Raw genomic sequence first — 12,427 nt, forward strand, 5'->3', positions numbered from 1 at the left:
ATCTGTATGGAAATGTATGTTTTACTATTAACTTTACATCTGCTACATCTGTTTGTAAAATATTAGGTCACTAGACAAAACCCTGGCTTGCCATGGCCCAGTTAAGAATATTGCCTTTCCTTATTACATTTCCAAAGCATGCACTTGTATTTCTCTCCATTATTGCTTTATTAGCCATAAAAAAAATTACTTCAATAAAGTACACTGCATCCAAATAATAAGACGTATAGTTATGCCACTCTTTTTAAGGGCACTATTTCATGGTGGTATTGAATCCTCCTTAAAACCAAATTTATTAACCTTCATTTATTATAACTAGGGCTTCTGTTTTTCAGGTTTTATTAATTGTATTTTTCGGTGCTTATTTTTAGCTATTTTTGAGTTTTATGCAAATCGTTTTTTTCGGGGTTTCGATTTTTGATATACTGTATACTGATATACTGAAATTAGTGTTTTCGGTTACTTTCCAAAATGCTTGAGCACTTTTTTTTGTGTGTGTATCAAAATATGTATAGTAACTCGACAGTACTTGCACACTTAAGTTGTACCTTCTTTCCTTTGCTGTCTTCCACAACGAAATCCCTATGGTCATGGGCACATTCTTCTAGGGTTTTTGTGTGTACACATTTTTGTACGTTTCGCCACAATTCTGTTTTAAATCCTCTGTGTTTTAACTATAATACAGCTTTAAATCCAGCTAACAAGCCTCTATCCTGATTGTAATCTCGTTTTAAATCTTGCAAGCTGAGTTTAAGAAAAAGGGCCAAAACTTCTTAGATAATGGGATATTTGTATTTTAAATACTGTAAATTATATTTTCATTTGGAACCTGCTGCAAACAGCCAGCGGATCATCAAGTGTAGATATTTCTTGCAATTTCAGCTTGAGGCAAGCTCTGTTTGCCTGTTGTATTAACTCCTGGGACAAATTCATTATCGAGAGAACTGTAGTAAAATAAATAATTTAAATCCACCCACTTATTGCCATTAAATTTTATATATGAATACGCTAGTTGCAAAACATCCTATGATTTAACATCGCTTACTGTTGTTCCCTCTTTATAACCACAGTTGTGCTTAACCCATCAGGGGGTTGTGTTACTTTAGAGAACAAACTGTCTTCAGTATATTCTTTGTCTAAAACTAGCAGCAGGAGGTTATGGATGTCATGTTTTTGTTACACTGATTACGTTTTTGCAGGAAATACATACAAATGTAAAATGTTTACCGTGAATTAATATTAGTGAAACGTGTAAAAACAATTTTTAAACTATATATGCATCTTCAAAAATGACTTTGTGAGCTTGAGGTTGTATAAATGTTAAATATTACACATAAAAGACAATCTTAAGCCAATGATAAGTACAACAAAATTAGGAAAACATAAATGTACTTCAACAGTACTTATGCCCTTAATATCGAAGGTTTTGTAGCGTCCCATTCGGCTCAGTGTTTCTGTCTTCATTATACAGACATTTAGACAAATGGAGCTTTCTAGAATAATAAACTGTGCATGTCATCAACAGAAATGCATTTATTTGTTCATTGTATTAAGATACTCATCCACGGATTAAACACATTTCAGGCATGGATTTACAGTACTCATGAACTCGTGTAAAATTAATTTACTTAAATGCCTTGCTGCATTAGTTTTGATCCGAGAGGATTAAAGAAAATTAATATAACTTTATTATGATAGAGCATATTTCTGCATTAAGTTATTGTAAGCGTGTATTATTTTTGAATACCAGTGTTGATCTTCATGCAAAACAAGGCATCACTTCATTACAGCAATGCAAACCAGAATATCTGAAATTTTTTAGACATTTTTTAATCAGTTGAAATAAGTGCATCATCATATTTACAGGTTAAGCAGGGATAGAAACTAACAATTTTGAAACTTGCTAGCCCTGATGTAAATTTACTAGTCCTTATGTTGGAATCAACAACAACAGTTGGGGTCCTTAAAAACAGCCTTCAATTTTATTTTCCTAAAAAATAAACATTGTTAAAAATATAGATTTTTTTAACAAGGGCACCTTAGTAAATGTTTAAACTGACACTGACAGCATCTGACGGGATGACAGAGGAAAAATATTCTCTCAGCCGTGATACCTTGCTGACCACGAAGATCCACCTGAGATACTTTGCTGACCACGAAGCTCCACCTGATATTGTCACCGATGACACAAATAAAATGTTTATTTTATTGTTCATTACATGTGTTGCTATTTACAAAATGTTGGCTGATTTGTGGAGTTGGGGGTTACAGCCTGTGAGTGATTAAATAACTATGAATTACTACCTACAATAATTAATGTACTCACATACTAGTAGGAAATAACCGCTTCAACAAGTACAGTAGAATCTGCCAGAACTGAACGCCAGTGACTGTTTTACTTTTTAAACGCTGCAATAACAGTTCTGATTGTGAAGCATCCACACTATAATTTGACAGAACAGGTGAATTATTTGTACTATGTGGGACCTTTTTTTTTTCCGCATTGGTGCTTGAGTCCCGGAGCACCGATGGAATTGCCGCCAATGCACCTATTATCAGCAATTAAAGCCTGGTTTTCAACTAATTATCACCAGTACTGTACTGGTATAAGAAAAGTCTGTTTTAAAAAAGTAATTTCAGCTTCCAATCTTAACATTTTCTCGTTACAGTACAACCTCAGAGCTATGAACCCCTTGGGAGTAGAGGTTGTTTGTAAGTCTGAAATGCCCGTAACTCTGAAAATGAGTTTTCAATGGTTTTAATAAATGTGTAAACCTGCTATCTACACCCTCAATCTGAAGAATAATACAAGGATACAGCACAGTAATGCAATACTCATATTGTTATGGTTCTAAAGTCTTTAAAACAGTACTTTAAATGGAAAATGGCTAAATTGAAGTTACCATTGAAATTGTAACTGTAGCAAAAACAGTTTTAAACATCCAGGAAAACCTGGGTTAACATTGTGCTTGTTTTTAAACAAAATGCATTCATGCAGCTTGCTCTGTCATTCAGCCTCCTTTGGCTTGAAAATAAACCCTGTGTTTTGTTTAAAACTAAAATGTCCCACTAAAATTGCCCGTACTTGCTTTGCAATCTGCCTCCCCTTTCTGAATGCATTTGTTGCTACAGTAATTTTGCCTTCTCCATGACCAACACACCACTTATATAGGAGCGCCTATCTGGTTGCATTGCACGCATGAGTGAGTGATTGCATGCTTCTGTTTGAAAGTGGAGGTTTGGTAGACCAATCAGTTCATAAGTTTGGTGTTCCTAACTCTGGGGTTCTACTGTATTTAGTAAGCGTAATTATCCAAATGTTGTTAAAAGTGTGTCAATTATAGAAAGTTAAGGACCTGTCTATTTTTTGAGAGGGTATTCTGATTTTATGTTCAGTGAGGGCCCAACTGAGTTAACTTTTTAGCTATGGGAGAAATTAAAAGTTAATCCAATAAGCAAAGCAAACATGGATAACTATTTGTTTTGGTTCTTACTGCTTGCGATTGTAAGTCGCCCTGGATAAGGGCGTCTGCTAAGAAATAAATAATAATAATAATAATAATAACACAATATTGATGGTGTGTTAATTGAATACAAACATCATGTAATAGATTGTGTTTGACTTGGGATTTAGACCCAGGATGTCCTAGTTTTTAAATATTTACTCTAACAATTAGACTGTTTCAAAGAGGATATTAATTTATATATCTAGATATGTCTGATGTCACATGGAGGGTTACCACGCTGACTAACACAATTATGTCTGAAGTCACGAGGAGGGTATGTGGTCCAGTGGTTAAAGAAAAGTGCTTGTAACCAAGAGGTCCCCGGTTCAAATCCCACCTCAGCCACTGACTCATTGTGTGACCCTGAGCAAGTCACTTAACCCCCTTGTGCTCCGTCTTTCGGGTGAGACGTAGTTGTAAGTGACTGCAGCTGATGCATAGTTCACACACCCTAGTCTCTGTAAGTCGCCTTGGATAAAGGCGTCTGCTAAATAAACTAATAATAATTCCCTAGAAGGTCCCAAAGGTGTTCTATGGGATTAAGGTCTAGACTTCTTGCTGGCCACTCCATAAACTCTATAGTCCCCTGCTCAAGATAACCCATGACAATCCTAATATGACAACAGGCATTATTTTGCATCAGAACAATCTCAGTTGCAACAGTAAATGGTCTTTTAGATCAGGACCTAAGACTGTAGAGCTATAAATCTGCCCATTGGAAGCACAATAAAATCCAGGCCACCACAAATGCAGATGCCTCCCTACACCATAACTGAGCTTCCTCAAATGGTCATATTCAACAATGTTGCATTGAGCAAACCATTCTCCTTAAGCTCTCCATACTCAAACACGTTGTTAATTTGTAGACAGATAAAATCTTGTGAACAGAACAGTTGCCCACAGATGATGGCTGCCAGTTCTGGTGATCAAGGCAGTAATCAGCGGCCTCTTCGGTGTTGTGGGTTCAGATGAGGATTTATAGCTGGTCTTCTTGACTTCAAACTTGACTCATGCAATCTGTTTCTCAAAGTTTGGTCGCTTATAGTCAGTTCAATTGCTGTCCTGAAGTGCATTTCAATAGCTGTTGCAATTTATTGAAGAACACTTAAAATATCTACCTGACGAATGTCTTAACAATTTTTTTGACTATGTGTTCATGTCAGCTCATTTAAATGTTTTTGTTCAGAGCTGGAGGCAGAGGAATGGTGCAAACTGCTCTGCATGGAGTGTCTCGGCACCAGACTAAATGATATCAGTCTTGGAGAGCCTGACCTACTTGCAGCTGGTGTGCAGAGAGAACAAAAGGGTAAGTGCAAATTGAGTTTATCCTCTACAATATTACTGCATATGGACTTTATCGTTATATAACATTATAATAATAAAAACAAATGTATAATCCTGTTCTCAAAGATCTTACAAATCTTAAATTATTGCCATTGTCTGTATATAGTTTCCAGAATTTGAAATGAAGATATGATGCTTTTTATTCAATATTAACATGTGTCAGTGAAATGATGTCCCCATGCTGTATAAGTGGTATCAATGGCTTGGTTTACATGCAGTTTAGAAATTCTCTCTCCATTGTCGTGACAAAGTGACGTAGCACACACATATCATGCACATTCCTCACGCTATAGCAAGAGCTCTGCCAAAACATGGTAAGGCTAAAAAAGGTGGATAAATCACCTTCTCACACTAAAAAGCCATGCAAATTGACTAAAAAGTAAGGTTTGTTTGCATGGCAATAAGTTTGAAAGCCATACCATATGTTCACAAGACCGAAGCAGTGAAGATCCCATTTGCGACGAAATCTCACACAACTTTTTACTATAAAGGCTGTATCAAGGAATTCTTCAATAACCACTGAGATCCGCTGAAAGTAGCCCTGGCAAGCTTCTTTGACCCAACAGAAAAACAAGGATACAGTACAATGGGTTTAGAGACCTCTTCATTCAATATTATTTTTATGTGATACCATTTATTAATTGTTTCAAATTATTGCCATTTGCAGGTGACTCATAAAATATGAGTTCTTTATAATTTAGTTGTTTTGTAACAAGTTTTGCAAAAAAAATAAAAAAATAACTCGTCCCTTTGCAAAGCATAGAAATATATTTTTATCCTTTAATACGTTTGTTATATTCATGTCTGGTGATTGGATTGCTGATTGCTTTAGGTTTAGACTTTTCTGCCCCTTAGATAAGATGCAATTCATGTTGTTAGTCTTAAGGGTACGAAGAACAAAAAATTCACATTTGTACCCCAAAATGTATTAAATTAGCATAGTTTGGAATTAGTGCTAGTGGTCTCCTATATTATTGCTTTGGGCTATCCACCATCAAGACACGTTGGTAAAGTATAACTGATTTATTCAACAAGTCGATAACACTCGCGGTACCAGCTCTTACTCTGTACTGTGTATATCTTTCCTCTTTTTCCCTACATCCCCTGCTTATATCACTACAGCACAAGCCTAGTCACAGCGACATCTGTTGACACTTTTAAGGTAGAACACCACACAAGAACAAAAACATGAAAAAAAAAAGTTGAATTTGTTCAAAAAGACAAATAAGGGGCTTAACATCAAGACACATAATTAGTTTAGAAAAATGCCCCGGTGGATTAGCATCTACTGAGGAATTTGTTGCATGTATACTGGATCCCCAATTAAAGAAAAAGCCTAGCACTGTCCCTGCGGAATTCGGATTGAGGTATATATGTATGTATGTATGTATGTATGTATGTATGTATGTATTATTATTATTATTATTATTATTATTATTATTATAAGAACATTATGTAGTGGAAGATAGGGTAGCCTATTGTAGATTTACTACCAGTATTTTGAAAATGTACTGTTGGTATTTAGTTTTTTGTATTTGTGTAACACTATGTCTGGGTTTTTGTTTTGTTTCCCTCGTTTCTTTCATTATTTTTGGAGGCAGGCTGCACTTGTGATTCTTCAACACAACACAATTTAAGAAAGCTGCACAGTATCAGTCCTTGTTAAATATCTGTATGGGACTCAAAAAGAGGGTGCTAACAAAGACAGATATTTAACACATTTTAAAGAAAAAACGTTTAAAAAAGCACTGTAAATTTAATATTTAATTTTAAAAGTGAATCAAAAAGGACAGTACGGAGGACGCCATTTAGAGCCCATTAGCTGACAATGTCCATCATGTAACCAGCGGACTCTGTATTGGTGTCCTCCAAAATAACCCTGGATTGGACCAGGGCCCTGAACATGGTTCCAAAGTCAAAGAGACCTTCCCCAGTAATCTTGCACTTCCTGGTCTTGTAAATGGCCAATTTACCAGGACCCAGGAGCAGATTTACCAGGAGGTCTCTCGCCTTTGTGGCACCATGAACAGGGTGCTCGAAAATAAACAGGATGGGGTGATGACCACTGTGGAGGATAGTAATTCTATCATAAACCAAGTTTTTGTGTTTGAAGACCTCAGCACACATGTCGATTTAGTGAGACAAAAGCAGACTTGGATGTGATTTCCCCGCCTGAAGATCTGTCTTATTTAGAGTGCTTTAATGGTGTTAGTGTTTCGCCTTATACTTGCATACCAAATGTGGACGTTGGAATTAGAAAACGACTACATAAATCAGGATGCTTGATTTAGCAACTTTCCATGGTTTGAGATAATTAATAAGCCTAAGCTAATCTGCTGACTTTTAGAAATGGAAGTGCTACAAAGGACTCCTCCTGTACTTTGTAATTTTCAATGTTTATCCATAAACTTTTATAAACCCTACAATGAATTGCCATGAAAACCCAATGTCCATTCGAATTCAGTAATCTGGTCCCATGGTAAAGAAACAGACTGATCCTCATTCATTCAGCTGTGAAATTTACCATAGAAACAGAAAAAAGAGTGCTACTTCTCTTAATGGCTGTATTAGTCACCAAGGACTGAAGCAGTGAATAAGAGGTGAACTGAGACAAACTCCTCTTTACGAACATCAGATTCCTGCATCACAATTCCAGCGTGCTTGTTGGCCACAATAAATAAGTCATTAGATACAAAAATCACCCAAGCTCCTTGTAACTTCACCATTACAACTAGGCCAGTGGGCAGTTACCTAGCATGGTGATGAGCACTGTGGAGGATAATAATGCTATTGTAAAATGGGGATCCTTATGCAGTGATCGTGTCTGTTCATCTGTCTGTCACACTCTACATGGTGAGCATAACTTACAGTTTGTGCACCAATCTTCACCATACTCCTATAGATGCTTCAGATTGCATTGGCTATATACATATACCAATAAACGAATGTGCATCAAGGTACTGTGCAATAATTATGCATTCATGAGGGCCCTCTGGGCAGGATTTTCAAAAGGTCGTAAATGATAACTCCAGCGTTAATCAAGAAATTGGTATGTAGCATTGATTTTGGCATTTCCAAGCGGTTGTTATGCCTATTCCGTTATTAAATAATCATCCTAATGTGATTTCTGAAATGATGTTGATTTACGAAATAATGTTAATATCTTAACGAGCCGTGCTTCTTGCAACTGTTTATTTTGTTTGCGTGGGAATTTATCCAGAGATAATTTGCACTTGGAAAAGGAGGGTTTTAATTAACAAAACAGTATATAACTCACCTTGAAACAGAAATGTAACAGAGAAAGAGTGTATAGGACCAGAGTCCATTTCTTACAGACAACCTAGATAATTCAATATTTGTAGTTGAGCCTTTTCTATATTTGTTTTAACCATTTGTAACCTTATGGAATGTTTGTTGTATTGCTAAAATGATACACTGTTATTTGCAAGAAACTACCAAGAACTTATCAATGCAACTGTAGCCTATTTGAATTTTGCATATGTACATTATATGACAGCTGACCTCTACCGTAGATTTTATTTGAATTATACAACTGAAATCTTGGTATAGATTCGAAGAACAAGCATACAAGGGCACACAGATCCACAATGATGCAGATCATTGATATGGAATTTGCCTAAACTTATTTAATGTTATCAGACTCCCTCCCCCCCAAATTATGTACAATGTATATTTTCAACGTTTGTATGCATATAGCGGACGCCCTTACCCAGGGCGAATGGGCGGCCTATTTATAACTTGACAAAAAAAAGTGTCAGTAACTTTACATTACAAAAATATAGTAGTAGTAATTACATTTAAAACAATGCATGCCAAAATTGCAAAACTCACTTAAAGTGATTTCTTGCCTGCTACTGTGAAATTCTGCATTAGAGGCTCGGAGAGACGAGCTGGTGAATGGGCTGCCATAGGCTGGAGAATGGGCTGCCATAGGTTGCCGACCCCTGAGCTGGGGAATGGGCTGCCATTGGGTCCTAATACTTGATTAATTAACTGGTACAAAGGCCATCCTGTTATTAAGGCAGATTTTATGTTACAGATTTCAGCTCCCATTTGCGGTCTCAAACAAATCAGCCGTGTTAAATTATAACAGAAATGAGACTATTATACTGTGGTAATGTCTATAAATTATTATTTATTTATTTATTTATTTATTTATTTATTTATTTATTTTTAATTGTTTGCAATATATACTGGTAGCCAATCTTCATATTTGATTTAGAAAAAAAAAACTGCACTGGAGAACTTGTTTTCAAATTGGCTTATCACAACATGATAAAAATATGTTTTTTTCTTTCTTTGATTAACATTTAAAAACGCTGTGTATATATACAAATCTTAAATTACAAACACCAACGTACAGGCGTCAAATGATTACACACCACAATGTACTGTAAACAAAATAAAGCACAAAAGACAACCTACGCCAAGTATGCTCGGGCCAAAGAGGATCTGTGCTGAGCAGTATGGCAAGTATAACGTTTATTGAAGATGAACCTCTAAAGTGTGTTCTTCATGAAAGGCGCATTCCAGAGGTAGTGCAATAGTCGTATTTATGTTGAACCTTATTATTACTCCCTGAGACTGCAAGTATGATTAACAAGGGGTGGTAAGTTTAGTGCGTCACTGTAACACTCTGAACAATCAGTTGCTTTTGTGTCATCATTACAGTAATTCAACGTCACAAATATGAGTGATAAAAACATATATGAGAAAAAACCTATAAGGAAAAATGTGTATTAGTTTAAAAAAGCAGACATTTGTCAGATGGCATCCTATTTCTCTAAGTATAAGAGAATTAACTCTAACTTAAGTGGTCATTAAATTAAATGAATGTCATTTACAACCTTTGTGCATGCAGTAAAAAAAGATCTACTTCATTGTATTTGTGTATTTCAGAACGGTTCAATGTTTACTTGATGCCTACACCAAACCTTGACATCTACGGGGAATGCACTATGCAAATCACACACGAGAACATTTACCTCTGGGACATTCATAACGCCAGGGTAAAGCTGGTCATGTGGCCACTCAGCTCCCTTCGAAGATATGGAAGAGACTCAACGTGGTTCACGTTTGAATCTGGCAGGTATGATTTTGGAGAATAATACAGAGATGTTATGGTTTAAAGAACTGAGCAAGTAAGGCATGGATATATTTTACTATTTGCAACATACCTGTTTTAAATACAAATAGTATTTTCAATTTTTATTTTAAATAAAGTTTTCCAAGACTATTTATATTTCAAATGCTTTTTTTAGAATGGCAAACTATTTTGTATTTTTTTTGTTATTGTAAAAAAAGGAAAGTTATTTTAATACTAATGTACTATTGCACCTGACAGGAGGAGGGGGGTTTAACAAGAAACAGTTACAAAAAGGATGAATTCCCGCTCAAATAACTGGTTATTGTGGGATGATACAATAATTTAGATACAGCTGTACATTCGTTCACCATTATGCATACCCTCTTAGCCCCTCTGAGTGCAGGAATTATCCCCATTGTGTTCTGCTCTTCCTGGGTTATAACATTTCTACAGACATTTTTTTTTTGCATACTTGGAAAACTGCTTACCAATTGTCATGAAACGTGGTATTAACATTATATTTAGCATACGTTATTGAGATTGTCAGCTTCTGGGTATATATGGAGTTCATGTATCAAATATGGGCAGTTGCCTGTGAGTGAATAATGCAACAATGTAATGGAGAAGGTATTCAAATAAGGGTCTTATTTGAAAGATATATAAAAAGTGAAATAGTACAATGCATTAAATCAGCTTCAAGGACAGAGCATAGGTCTGGGCTGTAAAGCATAATGAAGAGTCAACATGCAGAAAGGTTTTACTAAATGCAGAAAAATACTGATCCCTCTGCCCCCTTAATAAGGTTTTCTGTAACACTGCTTTGTCAGATAGTCAGACGTGACCCCAGCTGCCACGCTTGAGAAAGTGTACTGAGGCATCATTGTTAATATTTACTAAAGCAATCAAATAGCTATCACTGATATCGCTGATACTGGGACTTTCATGCTGTGTTTCTGGTTAGTACCTTTTTTTTCTAAATTAACATATACTTTAAAACAGAATTGTTTTACGGCAACTTAATTTCGCTAATGCCCCTGAAGGGATTTATTGGCATATCAAAGTCAAGTACAGTGCCTGGCTATTTTGGCTCATGTTGAAGGGTCATACACATTATTATGTCCTTTTTATTTTTATGTGGTCGTTCAGTGGCCTTTCTTCACTGGCAGATACTACTGCTCTTGCTTCAGATGCTTTTTCTTCTGCATTTGGGTCAGGAGTTCCTGGGTTGTTTTTAAACCCAGTGGAGAAGCATGATTACCAGTAATTTAACTCAACCAAGTAGCACAGTACTGTATTCAAAAACTATTAACGGTTCTATTCTACCCAGTAATCTTTGCGACCAACACCATAGCAACTGAGAGCTAGCACGTGACCAAAAATAATGTACTGTAGAACTGCTGTTGCAATTGCCCATTACCCATTTTTTTTCTTTTAATATACAGTACATATATTTTATGAATATTATATTCCACGGCACATTCGTTTTGCAGATTTTTAATAAACGTAAAATCCCTTGCTCGTAAAATGTTCTTGTTTTACAGTATAGTGATATAAAGGTTTGATAAAGATAGAGTGCAGTTTTCTCTTGACACTTTCCTATAATGATAAACAATCATGGACTATAATCACGATACTGGCATGTTCACTGCACAGATTCTCAGTATTAAGATTTACCAGTATTTAGTGTAGTGTGCTGGCACATTTATTTCAATATCCAATATCCATGTTTTTTGTAAGTTTAGGCTAATCAAGATGATTTGCCACATTCCTTGGTTTTGAAGACCAATATAACATGCCTATGATATTTTCACCTTATCTTTCTGACAAAATCAAATGTATGAATGGATAATTCAATCTGAAAAGACTAGGCCATTATGAAATAAATGTGCGACATAATGTAGTTATAAATTTAGAATCCAGTAATTGCATCACTGGGATTATAATAGTGTGCAGTCCTCAGTTAATTGCAGTTAATTTGTTTTACGCATAAAAATGAAATACAGGTGCTAAGGCTCAGCATCACTCACAACAATTGGCCATATTCACAAAAGCTTTCCTCATATAAAAATATTTCACAATTCTTCTGTCAGTAAGTCATGGCTTAATTAAACTGTCATTCATGGGGAGAAAAGGCCCATGCAACTCAAATTAATAAATTGCTCCTGTGCTATACCCATTTTTTTTATTCATTGCATTTCATTGTCATGTCAGTGAGACTCATTTAAATACAGTGAGGACATTTTAGAAAGCTCTGCTTCTGTTTGTATATGAGTCATTCCATGGTGTTTGTTTTTTTACAAATCAAAGCATATGTTACTAACAGTGTACACTACACCATATAATATTGTGTGTGTTGTGTTGCATGTGGTGTGTTAATGTTGGTGTATAGGTATTGGTGCACAGGATATAAATGGGTCTGTGTAGCACAAGTGATTTAAAATATATAGTTGTATTTAGGCACAAAATGTAT

The 12,427-nt window shown here is 35.6% G+C and overlaps 1 protein-coding gene across 2 annotated transcripts in view; it reads left to right on the forward strand.

Moving 5' to 3' along the window:
• LOC117394246 (docking protein 6) overlaps window positions 1-12,427 on the forward strand; it is a 112,733-nt gene that overhangs the window by 69,341 nt on the left and 30,965 nt on the right. For both annotated transcript variants that reach the window (XM_033992348.3, XM_033992350.3), the window contains exons 4-5: window positions 4,693-4,812; window positions 9,771-9,960. In XM_033992348.3, the coding sequence (XP_033848239.1) occupies window positions 4,693-4,812; window positions 9,771-9,960 (310 nt within the window). The remainder of the gene's footprint in view (window positions 1-4,692; window positions 4,813-9,770; window positions 9,961-12,427) is intronic.

The sequence above is a fragment of the Acipenser ruthenus genome, chromosome 3 (assembly GCF_902713425.1).
Source record: "Acipenser ruthenus chromosome 3, fAciRut3.2 maternal haplotype, whole genome shotgun sequence".
Classification (NCBI taxonomy): Eukaryota; Metazoa; Chordata; class Actinopteri; order Acipenseriformes; family Acipenseridae; genus Acipenser; species Acipenser ruthenus.